General features: G+C 40.1%; 1 protein-coding gene across 1 annotated transcript in view; it reads left to right on the forward strand.

The window, feature by feature from the left end:
- tspan15 (tetraspanin 15) overlaps positions 1-18,712 on the forward strand; it is a 30,123-nt gene that overhangs the window by 7,614 nt on the left and 3,797 nt on the right. Inside the window, exons 2-7 of the mRNA XM_047581360.1 lie at positions 247-432; positions 1,628-1,702; positions 3,885-3,980; positions 16,534-16,650; positions 17,682-17,732; positions 18,452-18,568. Coding sequence (XP_047437316.1) covers positions 247-432; positions 1,628-1,702; positions 3,885-3,980; positions 16,534-16,650; positions 17,682-17,732; positions 18,452-18,568 — 642 coding nt within the window. The remainder of the gene's footprint in view (positions 1-246; positions 433-1,627; positions 1,703-3,884; positions 3,981-16,533; positions 16,651-17,681; positions 17,733-18,451; positions 18,569-18,712) is intronic.

Below are 18,712 nucleotides of genomic sequence, written 5' to 3' on the forward strand. Positions count from 1 at the left end.
ATAATGGAACTAGTAATAATAAAAAAATTCTGTGTAATAATCTCTTTTGCTACCACTTTTCCTTGCCACTGCAGACCATGTAATTGAAGAAATTCTGAGCCTTTGGTTTTGGTCCACTGACTGTTTTGTTCTTTTAATTATCTTTAAAGCTTCTGAAATTGTATGAATTCAGACAACTGCTGATTTTCCCATCGCGCTGAAGCCAATGACTAATCCATCCGAATGGTTTCTCATTTGTGTTTCCAGTTAATAGGCGGCTGTATCCTGACCGTTGGCATCTATGCTGAGGTAGAGAGACAAAACTACAAGACGCTGGAGGGAACGTTTTTGGCTCCGGCTATAATCCTCATCCTACTGGGAATTGTCATGTTCACTGTCTCTTTCATTGGAGTCTTGGCTTCACTGAGGGACAATCTGATTCTGCTGAAAGTGGTGAGTGGTGCTCTAATAGATGGCAGCACCGATGCTCCGTCTGTAAATGTTCTATTTCAGTGCATGTTTTCACTGGATTTCTGTGGTCAAATTTGAAGCTTTTGACTAAAGGTTTGTCATAAATCGTAGAGTGTACATGGATACATATATGTGCTGTGATTTCAATGTGTACATATGGTATATAATGTACACACCACAAAAGTCAACTAATAACTTCACATGTCATATGCTTGTGAAGTGTCACCTGGTTGAGTGGGCGCTCCACACGCTGAGGCTATAGAGGACATGCATGTGATGTCACAGCTAGCGAAGTCACCGTGGTTACGGCCACTGAGTGGCAAAAAGTGACATGAACATGGAGATTAGCAGCATTAGTTTGAATCATAGGCTTTAATCGCCTCTAAATTGTAAAATTAATAAAAAAAAATGGGGAAGAACTGTTGTGCGATTGACTGTACCAACAGATTTGAAAAGCAGTCGGAGATATATTCTTACAGGCTCCCAAAAGCCAAAGAAACGTGAAGTAAATGGATCTCTGCATTAGAAGAAACAACTGGAAACCAGGCACCGAAATCTGGTGTCGTGGTTCACATTTAGTGTCAGGTAATATTAATTTATGCTGTAAGTTACGTTCTGGAGGGCTGTCAGATAAGTTTGTGGATGTTGTTGTTTTTGTGTAGTTACGGCCGACAGTAACTATTTCAGTTCCAACAATAAATAACAATAAAACATTAAACCGAATATCCTTTTAACGTCCGGTTGGACGCTACAGTATTGTATGGCTAATGTTAGCTCTCAGTAAAGCTCTTAGCGTTAGCATCTTTTATTTAGCTACATTTATTGTAGCTGAAACTAACTGAAACTGAGGCTAATCCACTTTCCAAATCCATACTAATTTGTTTGGATCATTGTCGAGTCCAATTGTCTCATTTTGATAATCCACATATTTCCTGGTCTCGCTGTATTTACTGATACATTTCACTGTGTTTTTGCCACTCAGGGGGGCCTGGTCTCAGGCGGCAGTGACGTCAATGCAAACCCCCTATAGTTCTCAGTGCAGTGGAGCTACTTCTAGTCACATCGTCCCTCCTCTATCAGAACTTCCTGTCTCTACTGAACTCTCCAGTAAATGCACCAAAGGCCGTAGCGATAACTACACATAAATAATCACACTTTGCTGTGCGTTGTTTCACAGTTCTTGTACACCCTGACAGTGGGTCTGATCCTGGAGCTGCTGGGGGGAATCTTGGTGCTGGCCTTTCACAATCAGGTGAGGTGCTCAAGTTGTTGAACAATAAAATACTGGAGTGAAGCTTGACTTCATGTTGTAACGAACAGCACTGACATTCTGCTCATCACGAGGAATACATACAAACCACAGTAACCAAGAAAAACAGCTGACTCGTTTGATCGGATTCCTTGTGTGTTGAAATAATCAACCGCCTTAATCAGTTACACAACACTCTGGGACAGTTTCAGAATAACTTCAGAGCAGATAGTATTGAGATTAGTATTATATCAGTATGCCCTACTGACCTGACCTGTCTTCATGTCACTCTGTTAATATTTTTCCTCTCTATGTCTTGCAATTTTAATGTCATTCTCTTTTGAATTACAATTCAAATAATGAGCTTCTGACAATCCATCGTCACACACAAGCTTATATAATTTAAATGTACGTAAAGCAATAGTTTCTTTTGCGTTCTTCTGTGTGTTTGTCTTAAAATATCTACAGAACCATTATTTTTTTAATTTCAAACACTAGCATATACGTTTAAGACATATGCCCTTGTCCCACTGCCTGTTAAATGGTTTTATGCCCCAGGATGTCCAGTATAGATAAACACGACTTTATGTATCTTCTCATTTACATAGAGATTGTGTTACAGCTGACTGTGTGTGTGGCATTGAAATGTCTTGTATTATTCAACATATTATTACTGTCAGATAAAACCTTTAAAAAACTGCATATCATGGCTATTAAAATTAGAGAATCTTTTGGGTCTTTAGAATGAATGAGGAGGTTTTCATGTAATTGACACTAGTAGTGGAATAGCGTTAATATGGTCATCTAACCAGGGTTGATATTTTTATCAGCTCTGCTCATAAAAGGCCCTCCCTGTGGGGGGTCTTTTCACCTTTTTTAATGGTGTTTAATCATCTCATTACCATGACTCCCTGAATGCATTTTCTATTTTACCACTTTTTAAAATGAAATAAAGTCCAAGCTTCTCATATTCCTCTACTTTACTGTTGTATCATCTGTACTGAGATTAAATAATGTAGCAGTGCTTGTGAAATGTGTGCATTTTCACATGATTAGGTTTCTTGGTAGAGTAAGTAGATGGATTATTTGGAATCTAATTTGTGTGAACACAATATTTAAGGGGACAATGCAATTAGATAGGACGTTCCTATACTATAGAACCTTCTTTAATAGTAGTTTTTCTTTCTCATGGAAACATTTCAGTAGAAGAACTCCTGTAAATCTGCTCATTATACTGTGGTCTCAATACTACCATGGCCCTAAAGATTAAATGTGGAGAACGGACAAATGAAAGTCATCAGAATAAAACTTAATCCATTTAATCTCTGTGACTGACTCCTAGGGGGTCTCATTTTATTATTACTGATGGTAAAAAAAAAGAGAGAAATGGCGTTGGATTCATCTGGGATATAAAATGATCAAGCATAACGTTATGACCACCTTCCTAATATTGTGTAGGTCTCCCTTGTGCCTCCAAAACATTTATGGCTCATCACAGAATAGACACGGACCTTCTGAGGGTGTCCTGTGGTGTCTGGCAACAGGATGTTGTTAGTGGGGGGCTTTGGGTCCTATGGGTTGAGGGGAGGGGCCTCTGTGGATCAAGCTTCTTTCGGTGCATGCCATAGCTTTTGTGAGTTGTTCCCAAACCATTTTTGTGTGTGTGCCTGTGGCAGGCTGCATCCTGCCGGAGACGGCTGCTGTCATTGCCATGGGGTGGGGTCTAAATAACATCCATACGGATGTCAGGTCCAAAAATTCTCCTTTCTCCTTTTAGTGGTTTTAATGTTGTGGCTGATCGGTGTATATCGAGTGTGAAATACAAACAAAGTGAAATAAATGAACCATTCGCTAAGTTAAGGCATTCGTTGAAAAGATCTGAATGAATGTTCTTAGCTGAGTTACAAATGTTTATTCTCAGCCTCTGGATAAACTGATACTTAAAAGTAATGTGACCCCGCTGCACCAGATTGTGACTGCCAGATGTGAGCTGTTTAACTGGCACATTTTAGTATTCCAGTTCGGTGGATCAGTCACCTTGACTAATCGGAGCATTTCCTCTCCACAGCTGCCTGTTCTACTTGCTGATTGTTTATTAGCAGTGTCATGGAGACGCACTAAATTAACATGGTACCATGACCTCCTCCACCCCATTAACACACACTGTGTTTTTGACCCCTTCCAGGCATTGGCATTACTCAACAAGAACATCCGAAAGGGCATAGTTAACTACTATGACGACCTGGACTTCAAAAACATCATGGACTACGTTCAGCAGAAGGTATGGTTATGTCACTTGTTGTTTCCTGTCGTAAATTACATCACAAACAGAACAGAACAAGACTTGTATCAGCTTTTTGAATATGTAATAATGGACTGCAGTACAGACAACAAGTCTGGTAATGGTAACAATGGAAACTGTTTCTACAAGCATCGGGGGACATCAGGCTGTGCCTAAAATAATCAGAGAACTGTTCAGAGATGTTGCTGTGCACCTGCTCTCTGACTGTATCACGCTGCCATACAAAGCCTGAAGCTGAAGATCTCTTCTCCGGTTTTTATCAAGAACATGGTGATGCAGCGCCTGGGGACAGCAGACTAATCACACATTGAAAGCAACAACCCTTATCACTAATGAGTACAGGAGAGGGTCGGTCCTTCAGTCTGCAGGCTACAGGCCGTATGCCATTAAGAAATAATTGTGGCCAATACCAGTCCATTCGGAAGACTGTGGCCTAATTAAACGATCATTTGGATGCTTAAAGCATAAAAGTTGTTACTGGGCTGTAATGTGGCTGGTAATTTGGAAGTTGAGTGAGCTGCCTTCAAATCCAGTTTGAACTTTCATTCATTTGTCGATTGACTTGCTTCACATTTGTCGCCAGTTTATAGACTGTGTCTCAAAAGAAATAAATGCACTTTTGTTCTCCAATTAGTATTAAACAGGATGTGATCTGAAAGCGACCACAGTCGTGGTGCTATTTTCCAGATCTGATCATGTGCTGTTAACGTGTCATTTTTGAGGCTGGTGATTCAGATGAAATTATCCTGAGCAGCAGAAGTGACTCTGTTCCTTTTTTTCACGTTTTAAACAAATTTATTCAGCGTCAACAACATGACTACAATATATAGTGTTATACATTGTTAAAAAGTTCCCTCAACAAAATACATATTTCAACACCCACACACATGTATACATATACATGCCGTACTTCTGCACAACACAAATGAAAACAAAACATTTTTTTGTTTACTACACAATTCCATGTGTGGTCATTTGTAGTTTTGATGCCTTCAGTGAGAATCTACAATGTAAATAGTCATGAAAATAAACATGTGCATACACAACGTGAGAAAATGTGTCCAGACCTTTGGCTGGTAGTGTGTGATAAATAACAGTTGACTATGGGGACAAATCTGAAAATTACACTTTTACAGTGTAGCTCAAAAAGTTAGTTTTGCCATATTTATATTGGCCGACCTTCAACACAACGATCGAATTTGTTTTTGAAAAGAATTTCCACTTCATCAACAGTCCAAACAAAAGAGGAGCATCTTACATTGCCCCCCGATTTACTCTTTCATGTGCTCCTTAAAGATCTTAACTTGATAACAGCAGCCACTGATCCAGTTATGGTAGAAAGCCATTTGGCAGAAGTGTCTAAAGCTTCTTTCATACTGTGCTTGTCTTAGTGTAAATCTGCTGGTTGCCTCAAATGCCCTGCATTTAGATTGAAGAGATTTTAGGATGTTCCTCAAGAACCTGGACAAAAAGCAATCTGAAAAAGTCAGTGGGGACCAGTGGTGGCTGGTGGGGATACGCACAGTACACAATACACAATGCACACAGTTACAACATTTACAGGTACACTGTACTTTTTTAATGCTCGACATCAGTGGTTCTTCTCATCTGGTTCTGGTTCCATCGGCCCCTTAATGACAAACCACGAAATCAAATCAAAGAAAGAAGAATCAAAGAATCAAAGAAATCAAAGAAAACTTCTCAAATTTATTGAATGAAAACATTGTGCAATTTGAACCTGAGATAGTAAAGTGTAATAATGTCACAGTTTGAAAACACACAAAAAAAAACAAATGTAATGACACACTGAAAAGACCAGGAAGTGGCAACGCTACAGAGGGAACTGTTCCCTTTTACACTCAGTTAACTGCATTTTAATTAAAACCAGAACACTTCACTCCAGTAACTTCAGCCTTTTTTAACAGACTTTCATGCTTTGATGCACAGACACCAGATTAACCAAAAATGGAAAAACTCCTGAGAATCCTCACTGAGTCTATGCCAACCAACACAGCACTATGGAAAAAAACCTAAAATTTCAGGCTGAGGATCCTCATAGGATGTGCACTTAACCCGATGGGGATTTGAACAGAACAGAACAGAAAACAGGCTGTACTTGCCGTTAGCCAGTCCTTTCCTTCAAACCAATGAACACAAAACTTTTTTTGATTTTGTCATTTGTCACTTTGAGTTGTTTGAACACTGTTTGTGACCCAGTCTTTTAACTTCCAACGTTTCCTCCAAAGGCATCATAGAAAATGGATCTTAAAGCAAGTAATCCACCTCGTTTATGTTAACGCTTCCACAGCTGAACATCTTCTCCCTCCTCTCAGGCCCGAGGGCTGACTGTGTTTAGCACCAAATGATCAGTGAATGACGGGAGCTTGGCATGACACCTGTCAATCACTTCCAAGAATTAAATGAATGAAAGCGGACCGGGGGCGCTCGGGCTGTAAAAAATCAGTCCATTTAGACATATTCTGTGTTTTTCTTTTGACTTTTTGGTGCTTTTGCTACCGTTGAACAATCTGTTGTAAAATATTTAAAAAATCAAATGTTTGTGTTAGCTTGGGAGGACTTAGCCCTGTTTAGCCCTTTTATACCAGCTGTCCTTAGTGGGGACTGAGGTTGTTTCCACAGATAAGCAGGTCCTGTGGATTTCTTAGGGTCTGTGAAGGCAGTGACTTCAATTTAACTCTGCATGTGCATTGAATGAGTAAATGGTGACACATGATTTCTGGGAACTATTATATTGAAAATATTCCCTTTGTTTTGTGGCAGTTAGAGTTGTGTCTATGTGTGAACATGCACGTATGTATGTCTCTGCTCATACTGACTGTGGGTGGAATAAATTGAGCATAGACGTGTGTTTGCAGTATTTTTAAACGTCGTTACACTATATCACCCTAGTATGACATGTAGTAATCTTGTGTTCCTATTAAGCCCTGGACAGCTGGATATCCAGAGAGAGAGCGAGAAAAAAGGAAGTTATAGATGAAGTAATAACGAATGATTCACAGACAAAGTAATAAAAGATAAAATCCTACGTTGTAGGATCAGCTGATTCACTTTCAGGTCAGGTGATTCTTTCTTGAAAACCAGCAGGCAGTTCAGTGTGAAAACTCAGTTTGAAATATCTTCATTTATAATAAATAAACAATTTCTAGCTCATTTAAAGAATGTGCTGCCTGTTCATGTGTGTGTATTTAGCTGGTTTTGTTTTGGGTGTACCGTAGCTACTTCTGCTTTTAAACCATATTTGATTTAAGTCATATTTCAGTAGATTTTTTCAGTGTCGTGTATAAACATAGCAGCAAATAGAGGTGGTGTGTCAAGTCCAGGCTAGAAAACACCTTCACACACGCTTTGATTTACTGAACATTTGAGTTTGTCAGGATATGAACAGACCGTCTGCTTTTCTTTTTCTTTGTCCAACTGAACATTGAAAGAAAGAATCTATCAACTATCCGGGTAATAAGGTTTATAGTTCAGTTTTTAGTCAAGTCCTTCCTGAAAAATTGCTTCTGCTTTGTCTTAAATGATGGTAAACAGTGCACAGTGAACAGTCACTGTCCTAATGTAACAGCCCTGCTCTGAATCTTATCTTCCTGACTATTAAAATGTTCAGTCAATGTTGGAGCAATAGAAGAAAGGTGGCAAACCTGTTGTTTGATCATTGTGGAGGATGTAGTTTTTGGTTCAGTTGAACTGGATTGAATTAAACACTGTCTTTAAACAAGTCTTTCCATTATTTAGCCACTGACTAAAATGGAATTGTCAAAATAATAGAAATATGAGTCAGCACAGCTTAATACAGTACTAACAGTAGTAACCAATAACTAATTAATCAATAATAGTGCTCAGCTCAGCCTCAAAAAAGAAAACAAAGTGGAATCAACTGCTCTGTGTTATTTGAAACAAATGCTGAAAACCATAACCGTCATGTAGTTCAGATTTAGAGCCATAATAATTGGAAATGAATTGTTTTAAATCATCAGATTGTGATAGTTTGCTGTAGTTTCAGTGACATACTCAACCTTTTCTGTTCCAGCTGTAAAAATATGTTTTTTATCAGCTGTGCAACCGAAAATGAGAAATATCTAATCCTGTAGTGCAGGATTAACCTATATTAATAATATCATATTCCGTATGGAGTTCATTTCGAGTTGACCTTTATATTCACTGCGCCTTAGTTTTCGGACAGAGATGTGACATTTAGCAATGGCTTCTTCTGACCTAAGCTCCACAGCGAGGGCCCTTTTCCCACACATTTACATCACATTATTAATCATAGTAATAATCACAATATTGACAACTGCAGTGTCATATTGTTCTTAAGCAAAATTCTTAATTTACTGCCTCCATAAGTGTCTCAGAAACCAGAGATCGCCAGCCTCAGAAACACAACGCAACTCAAATTCTTTCTCTATTTATTATTGACGATTTCGGGAGCAGTCTCAGCGATCTGCATTCTCACAGCCTCCGTCTCACAGCACAGCAAACAACAGAGTCTTTCAGGATCTTTGGACAGACAGTCACTTCATTTCCTGAGCACTGTGTGGTTGTTTAACACAAAAGAAATCATACATATTTATGAGGTCATTTTGGATTCATCGCAGGAGGCATCGGTGGCCTTTAGGACAATATTACACGTTCCACATTTTAATAGTAGTAAATAAAGCTAGCTTTACGTTAAAATACACACAGCAACAAGCTGCTTCTGTGGCAGGAAAATATAATTAGCAGCATGTAACGATGAAAAAAGTACAGCTTACTTCCAAAATATATATATATATATATATATATATATATATATATACACACAATACGAATACTAATGCGTACATTGAGATGTTTTAAGTCTTTGGAACAAAACACAAGTTTTGATGGATCTAATCGATGTGTTATTGTCAGAGTAGGACCACCATAATCTGGACATACATGATGATCTGATGATGTCTGCGTCAAGTCAATATTACAGAATTGCCTTTGTACAGCACACAGCACTGTCCATCTTCAGACTGGATACTGTATAGATTGTACTTCTCATCCTCTATAACCGCTTGTCCTCTAGAGCAGTGGTGGGACCCCACCCCCATACAGCCTGATTTATTTATTTTTTAATATTAGTTATTATCCTATTACTTTTACTATTTTTAAGTCCTTTGTTTGCAGTTAGGACACATTCTTCAAGCTTCATAAATTTATTCTCCATCTTTCTGACAACAGAGACTTTGATGACAAAACGCCTTCATGAAAACTTCCTATATTCTATATTCCAACTCGGAAATTTCAGACTTCCGTTATCATAGTGTTCACGTTACACGTTAACTCGTGGGAGAAGTAATAAGTTTGTTATATTGTCACAATAAAATATGTGCAGTAACTATTTTTTTTTTTTTTTTGGAAGCAGTAATTTCTGAGTCTGACAGCTCAGAGCTACTTTTTTCCCAAGTTGTCTTGAATGCAGCATCAGATGCAGCTGGATCTCAATCCATGCCATCCAAGTCCCACCTCCACCCTACTTCTGATTGGCTAGTAATGTTAGTTTGGAGGGGGAAAGCTGCGTTACTCTCAATCCATTGGTAGGAGAACTTAACTGACTGCTCGAACCTGACAATATCCCGCGTCAACATTTCCTTTTTTTCCTAAATGTCGATCTCTTGTCTCTCCGGTCGGAGATCCAGCACAGTGCCAGAATACTTTACGCTCTGTATGTTGTACATATAGAGAGACACAGACAATATTGGTTTAAAACTGGTGAAATGTGAAAACTAATGATGAGCTCAGATCACCAGGTGAAAGGCAGGGTACACCCTGGACAGGTCTCCAGTCTGTCGCAGGGCTAACACAGAGTGACAGAAAACCATTCACGCTCAAGAGCCCACAGCCAATTTACAATCACTAATGAACCTAATGAGCAGGTCTTTGGAGGTGGGAGGAAGCCGGACCACCTGGAGAGAACCCACACAGACACAGGGAGAACATGCAAACTCCACACAGAAAGGCCCCAGTCGGCCTGGACTCAAACCCAGAACCTTCTTGCTGTGAGGCTAGATTGTAGTTATTGATCCAAATTAAAAAGAAAAACCTTCTAACGCTCACGACTTGAGTACATACAGAGAAAAGAATTCTGCTCCAGTATTTGAAGCTCATCGACCCATTCTCAGTCACAGTAATCACTTTTTGAGAGCACAAACCCTTGCTATTGAAATGGTTTAAACCACTGTACGATACCATTATCACAGCACCAATAGCAATTGCAGCAGCAGTAGCTATTCACTTTGTAATATTAGCGCACACACACAGCTCTGCACATAATTGTTGAAAACCAATGTATTGCTGCTCTGCCTCATAAAATACGTTTTTATAAAATAAAAATGAAGAACCCGCTTGGTGAGTGTCTTCATAAAAGTGCTCTTTTGTTGAGCTTTCTTTAAAATGGCTTCCTCCATGATTCATGTTTAATAACTTGCCTATCTACTACTTGACTCTCTGCTGGAATTACAACTGTGTGGGAAAAAAATAAAAAAAACTGTCAAAGCGTGCAGGTGAAACCAGCAGCGTTAATGCTATTTTAAGTGGATAAGTCAATATTGGCATTTCAGAACGAATCCGTCTCCCTGCATGTCTGTCTGTTATTGACCCTTGGCTTCATCTCTGAGACCCAGAGAAATGCTGATTGATCAGGCTGGTCTACAAAGTATGTCCATCCATCACATACAAGGTGGGCTGAACATTGGCAGGAAAAGTCCAGCGGCCACGTGTTGTGATAGATGGTTCTGCTGCTGCCCCTCCATCTTGTCAAGGGCTTGTTCATGATAAAAGTGACTATTATCTTCACTGTGAGAAAAGTTCAAGTGAATCCATATTTAAATATGTAGCGGTAAAGCCATTCAGTAATCAAAAAGCTACATTTAACCAGTCTTTCAGCATTTTCTGTGCAGCATTGCAGATTATACGATATGAAAGTACTGATTACAGTGAAAAATGTATTGTTTGAAAGATTATTGAGCATATTTTGAGATTGGCAAAGCATTACAATAGCGTACTGTGCTAACTGTGTTTTACTATTTGTAAATTAGTAAAACACGGATTAATCAGAGTAATATTTGGAACTGTGCTTCTTGCAGTTCTAGTAATGTATTCATGTCCTCCATTAACGCATGCCTGAGATGTTGTTAATGTACACAAACGTTTATTAATCATGACAGTGCAAATGTTTATTTACACAGGACTTCTTCAGTGAAGGATTCTCTTGCCAGGCACTGTGACTCCACAACGTCAGCCTTTATATTTATAAAATATACGCAGTTACGCCGCAGCTTCTGCAAAAGTATACTTTCTCCAAAAACACGAGGTGCATTGCCACAGGTTGTTTGAGTGCATAGGTTGAGTTGGCGTTTCCACACGCTGAACTCTTTATTTGTGTGAGGAATAAAGCAGCAAGTAGATGAGATCTAACTTTTGTCAAGGGAAACATAACAGATATGGACAGAAGAGGCGCAGAAGTGAAACCGAGGGAGGGAAATTGAATTGTTGTAGTAATGTCTGCAGGAATGAAGGCAGTGAAGCCTTTTTCTGCTGAAAGAGACATCGCCGCTCTTTTGTCACCAGCAGCACTTACAGTACTTCTCAATTTTGTACACAACAGTTGTGGTCTGTTTGCAGTGTGTGGTACCTGATGCTAAGAATACCTTTCTGTATTATTAACTGCGGCAGCCTGCACTTAAAATATAATTGTGCCATTTCCTGGCATCTAATCGACAAACTGACCTTGCAGTGTCCTAGGAACAAAAATAACTCTAGGTTTTTGCACTTACACATATTGTTAACAAGTGCTTGACTTTCTCTGCCATCCCCTGCTCTGCTGTGTGTTTGTTTTCATTAAGCTGTGGGGAATACCAACACATTTTACTAACAAATACTAACACAGTGGGGCCTCGTTGTGACGTTGGCCCCACAACATTTTGCAAGTTAGAATGAGTTGGGACTTTTTAGGGTAAAGGTTGAGAAGGTATTATTAATGTATTAATGTGAGGGTTAGGGTAAGAGGCTACAGAACGTATTATTTCAACGGAAGGTCCTCACAGATATAGAAACATGATTGTATGTGTGTGTGTTTGAGAGGATCACCTAAACATCATGTATCCCTTAAAATCCCTTTTTTCCAAACAAGGCCTCCTTAATTGCAGCATATTGCTGCCGTCTGCAGGCTTTTGAAGTTGCCTCATTTGTTGCCTCATTTGCCACCTATTGGTGCTAAAGTGCTTTACAGTCACAATTATATATTTGCCCATTCACACAAGTGTACACATTTTCACATATCAGTGCCAAGCATTGGGAGCTTATCAGGGTTCAGAATCTTGAAACTTTCTCAAATTTTCACCTCCTCCCTGCCCCTACAGTGGGGGAAATAAGTATTTGATCCCCTGCTGAATTTGTAAGTTTGCCCACTTCCATAGAAATGATCAGACTCTGGTTTTTATGGTTGTTTACTGGTTATGGGTATAGACAGAATATCAGTCGAAAATGCATAAAAAACACACAATCTAAAAGTTATAAATTGTTATGTATTTTATTAAGGGAAATAAGTATTTGATCCCCAAGCACAACACAAGTCAGTACTTTGTAGAGAAACCTTTGTTGGCAAGCACAGCGATGAGACGTTTCTTGTAGTTGGTCACCAGGTTTGCACACAGCGCAGGAGGGATTTTGGCCCATTCATCTTTACAGACAGTCTCTAAATCCTTCAAGTTTCTTGGCTGCCTCTTGGAAACTCGGAGCTTCAGCTCCCTCCACAGGTTTTTGATCGGGTTAAGGTCTGGAGACTGACTAGGCCACTCCATGACCTTAATATGCTTCTTCTTGAGCCACTCCTTTGTTGTCCTGGCAGTATGTTTTGGGTCATTGTCATGTTGGAAAACCCACCCACGAGGCATCTTCAGTGTTCTTGCTGAGGAAAGAAGGTTTTTGTCCAAGATGTTACAGTACATGGCTGCATTCATTGGCCCCATAATGCGGTGAAGTTGCCCTGTACCCTTTGCTGAAAAACAGCCCCAAAACATGATGTTTCCACCTCCATGCTTAACCGTGGGTATGGTGTTCTTTGGGTCATACTCACGTTTTTTCATCCTCCAAACACGGCGGGTCGAGTTAATGCCAAATAGCTCAACTTTGGTTTCGTCAGACCACAGCACTTTCTCCCAAGCCTTCTCTGAGTCATTTAGATGTTCACTGGCAAACTTAAGGCGGGCCTGTACATGTGCCTTCTTGAGCAGGGGGACCTTGCGGGCACTGCAAGAGTTCAATCCATAACGGCGCAGTGTGTTGCCAACTGTTTTCTTGGTGACGGAGGTCCCAACTGCTTCCAGATCATTAACAAGCTCCTGCCGTGTTGTTTTAGGTTGCTCCCTCACCTTTCTCATCATCATCCTCACTCCATGAGGCGAGATTTTGCGGGGAGCTCCAGACCGAGGACAGTTGATGGTCCTTTTATGGGTCTTCCACTTGCGAATAATGGCACCAATAGTTGTCACCTTCTCACCAAGCCTTTTGCTGATGGTTTTGTAACCTATACCAGCCTTGTGCAGGTCTACAATCTTGTCCCTGACATCTTTTGACAGCTCTTTGGTCTTGCCCATGGTGCTGTAGAAGTTGGAATGTAAGAAACTGATTCTTAGAGCAGGTGTGCTTTATATACATGACGAGTTAAGATCAGGAGTATTGGTAATTAGTTGACTGAGCACAGCTGTGTGCCACATGCGCACCAGCCAATCTGTAGGAGCCTGAATTCTAAGTGAATTGTTGGGGATCAAATACTTATTTCCCTTAATAAAATACATAACAATTTATAACTTTTAGATTGTGTGTTTTTTATGCATTTTCGATTGATATTCTGTCTATACCCATAACCAGTAAACAACCATAAAAACCAGAGTCTGATCATTTCTATGGAAGTGGGCAAACTTACAAATTCAGCAGGGGATCAAATACTTATTTCCCCCACTGTACATCAGCTTAAACGTGCTCAGGTGATTGTATTTGAGTAGACTGGGCTTTTCAGGGGCAGGAGCCTCCCCAGCTACATCAATATGTAGCGAAATGTGTAGATGTTTCATGCGGCCCTGTCATATATTTTATTACATAATGAACATTAACAGTTTGGTGAGGACCTTTATTCTGGGATTAAATCGTGTTTATTTAGGTGAAGTCATGGTGTTGTGGGTCAGAAGTGATGTTAAATGAGTTACTAAGGAGTTTACTGATCGGTGATTCACTCCATTGTGTGTCATCAATGGGAACGGTAGTTGTTGGCAGTGCTGCAGAGCGAGTTGCCTCTTGCACACAATTAAACGTATAAATAATAGATATAAATATGTGACTGTGCCCTCAGTGGTCAGAGTGGTAATTCATACATAATGGTGTCTCTAGTTTAACGGGAAGCAGGCGTGACCGAACAGAAAAACAATGTGTTTTAATCTTTCGTCTGTATTTATAGTCATAAACTTGCTGAATGGATGTCGTGTATTTTCTGGCTTAAGGCCAGATCTTTAAGCCGTCAGCTCGGCTGCCCAATTAGCCACTCAGTGAGTCACTCAGTGAGCCAGTCTGCCAGGGAACAGCCGCTCATCAGTCAGCTGGGCAGTTGGCTACAAAACAAGTCGCTCCTTCTGCAGCTACTTCACTCTGGGAGGCACGACTGAGCACTTTCATTTCGTATTCCTGGTAATTGATCTCTGAAGAATATTTGTCATCTATCAATAAAGAAGATGAGAGAATCGCACCGAACGAAATGGAAAATGTCACGGTTCATCTGTGACACCAGCAGAGGCACACGTCGTTTCATGATGTAACCGAAACAATATTTGAATAAGACGTGAAACATTTGTCACTTGATTTACTTTGTATTTTTGCTAGAACATGAGTAACAGTAAAGCTGCTGTGTATAATCAGTCTTGAAGACACAGACTGCGTGCAGACCCTCTCTATAGTCTGAGGGGATGAAGACACACAGTTTTGATTTTGATGTCATGTGGATACATAATGACATGAAACTTCACAAAGACTGGATTTACTGCCAGCACTGTTGTGTTCAAGGACTTTACACATGCACCTACTAAACTGACTCAGCATAGAGTCATATTGTTTCTGAACTTTCGTGCACTGAACACATCATAATTGCCTCAACTTCTGTTGACCTTTCTACGCGCCCTGACCTAGTGTGCTGGAAAAACAGCTCTGTGCTCACACTAACGATAAGAGGGAGTCACACCTTGGCACTCTGGCACCATAACAGCATATTAATGACACTGCTTGGTAAAGAACAGCCTTATGTTTATTCATGTTCCACTTAATCTCCTGTCTCGTCCTCTTTTTCTGCTTCACTTTCTCCCTCCCAAAATAAAGTATTTGTGTCAGTGAGTGCCTACCAAGCTGAGATAATACTGTGAAACGCAGGTTTTACTGTCACTCTTAACACAGAGACAGAGACAGCTGTGCAGCCACAGTGGAAGAATACACGAGAACACGAGGACTTCCCTCCTACTCCATGTTATCAGTTGTCACACACAGGCATAGCTGAATTTATGTCTGTCTGCCGTTAATGTTATCTGTTAATTGTGCTTTTGTTTCTAGGAAAACGAAATGTTCCTAGAAAACTTGCCACTGAAAAATTTCTCCTGTTGGTTTTCTGATGGTAATTGAATTACCCAACAGTCTGTGAAAAAACAAAACAAAAAAAACATGTGACTGACACTCAATTAACACCAATAATGAAGTAGTTTGAACTAGTGTTTAGTCAATGTTTGTTAAAGCGCTCAGCCAAAACCAATAATAATTAGCGTCTTTTAGATGCCTTATCGAAGCACATGTAAAGTAACAGGATTTTGTTCCTCACAGATTTTCTGTCTGTCGACACTCAACAGGTATTGGCAGGTACCAGTACAAACAGGTCGAAACAAGGCCCTAAGGTTTCAGGAGGGGACACCTCAGTCTGCTGCTTTCAAATGTCAGCTCAGTGTGTTTTACAGCTCTCTAGTGAGTTATGTGACTGAGAGGACTAATAAAGCTTTGTTTGATGTTTTACTTATTATATATGAAGGGAGGGAGGGAACAAAATGAATTACAGTTTTCTTTAACCAGAATTGTTTTGTAATTACCCGGTTTTACGTTTCAGTCGTTTACCATTTGCACTGTCGACAGTAATGACACAAATTATCATATGAGGATCAAATTTCTTGACGTGAAGAGGATGTTTGTTAGTTGTATAAGTATTTTATATTCTATATTGTAATGTCCATCCAATGCACCACCTGTATTGTACACTGGCATAGAGGGAAACGTGTGCGCGCGCACAGACACACATGCAAACAAACAGACACACACCAAAAAACAAACAAAAAAAACCCACTAAAAACTAATGACATGCAAATTATTGTCAGTTGTGGCTCATTTGCTCCTTTCATCCTAAAATGTTACTGGCGTGATGCCAGCACAGCAGAAATGTTTGTATCTTTCTTGTCTCTGACAGTTTCACTGCTGCGGAGGTGAAACCTATACGGACTGGAAAGTAAACATGTACCACAGCTGCACTGCACCCGGTCCACTGGCCTGCGCTGCCCCATATACATGCTGCATTACTACTAGAGTAAGTATCACTATTTCTGACTGTTATCAATACACCAACTGCTTCTATGCCTGATGTTACTGTTTGTTTGTTGGACCTCCTGTATTTCCAACCATATCTAACACTTCTCATCGTTCAAGGGTGCATAACATACCCATGTCCTCCACAGAACTGTTGGTGACCAAGCGGGAACTTCTGACAATATTCTTTCACACATAGTTATACGTGTGCAATGTTTAATTGATGCAGTATCTTACAATTTTGCACTTTGAGGTTATGTTTTTATTGTAAAGGTTACAGTTAGGTTTTGGGTAGGGTTAGGGTTAGGGGTTACAGAATGCATTATGCCAACGAGTGTCCTCGCTGAAGTGTGTGTGTGTGTGTGTGTGTGTGTGTGTGTGTGTGTGTGTGTCATTATGATAATAGCTGTAACGTGTGGAATCACAAATTAAAATTCATCTCCTCATCCTTATGATGGTTATTAAGCCTTTACCATACCACACATAGGCAATTTTCTCCCACTCCAAACAGCGTGTGCTCCTTATAATTTATACACCTACACTTTCCAGCGCAGAAAGAGGGACAAAAGTGTGACCAACTAGCTAACTCTCTGGTGTTCCACGCTTTTGAATTGTTGTGCATCACCTGTGATAATGATGTTAATTAAGTGAGAAAAAAAAAAGATTGACATTGTTATTTGTGGTATTGTCCCTTTAAGTGACAATATGTGACATGTCCCTTTTTTCAGTGGTCACAGATTTTTGTTGCATTTCTACACTGTGCCTAGAATCCCATTTAGGGGGAAATTGCAATAGATGAACTGAAGACACAAGCACCTTAGAGGAAAGCAGCTTGATACAGACAGCAGCTGTGGCCGAAGGCGTTATGTTTTTGAGTTGCCCATCTATTTTATTCTTGTGAATGGAGTGTTTCAGGAACGCCTTAAAGGAATTTCCTTCAAAGTTGTCTCTACATTTGTTTCCTCTTGACTGGTTGACAACCAACCAACAATCTACGTCTTAACTTCATCTCTCTGCTTTTCTCCCTTCCAGCCTAATGAAGTGGCCAACACCCTGTGTGGGGACAGTATGCTGATGAAAGAAGTAAGACATATCTCTATGAATAAACTCAGAAAAGACAGCTGTCTGTTTAAGCTCGACAGCTGAGCTCTTCTTCTACGTTATCCATGAAAAATGTCCATGGTGGTTCATGTCTGTTTTGACCTCCAGAGCTGGGTAATTTATTGGGAAAGTGGCAATTACACACAATTATTTTAAAACCCATTTGTGCTTTCAGGTAATGTCGTCTCGCTGAGAGCCAGATGTGTCCCAGTAGTAACTGTTTTGTCTGTAACTGCCATGTGCAATGTGTCCCTCTCATCATTATGGCCACAAATCCCTGGAATATCGAAAATGAGCCTCTCTCAAAATGTGCTCTTGTCTGTACTTGTGTAGTTATTATTATTACCAGTCACTTTCCAGGTACTGTTCCAATTCAAAGTGCTCATCTGAACAAGTACCGTCTAAACTCTGAGATCCCAAGTCAACACACGTTCGAGGATGCAGTGTTGTTCCAAACTACCAAATGACCCTCCCCCCATCCTCCAGACTCTCTGCTTTGCAATCAAACTTGTCAGCTGAACTACGAAGGGCGCAAGTCTGAAGCATTCACACTCTGTATTGATAAATGCCCGCCGTCTCCATTAATCTCATGTTAATGCATTCATGCAAAATAAAAATCAGCTGAGCGTGTTTCTGTATTTGTGTAAGAGGGGGAGAGGGTGCTGTGGTTTTATATCTGACTAGCATGTTCTGTCTCACAGCCTGCAGAAGCGCAGGAAACAATCTACATCACAGGCTGCAGTGATGCGTTGATCATCTGGTTGAGGGACAACTTGAAGAAAGCGGGTGCACTGCTGCTGGGGATCCTACTGCCTCAGGTACACACAAACACACTCATAAATGCATAAAAAGAAAAACATATAGCTGAGTGCAAAAATGTTCTTTGTGCACTGATATGGTTGCCACAGACCTACAAACACGATGTTGTAAAGCAGCTACTCTGCAAATAGAAATTTTTAAAT

This window comes from Mugil cephalus, chromosome 3, assembly GCF_022458985.1.
Source record: "Mugil cephalus isolate CIBA_MC_2020 chromosome 3, CIBA_Mcephalus_1.1, whole genome shotgun sequence".
NCBI lineage: Eukaryota > Metazoa > Chordata > Actinopteri > Mugiliformes > Mugilidae > Mugil > Mugil cephalus.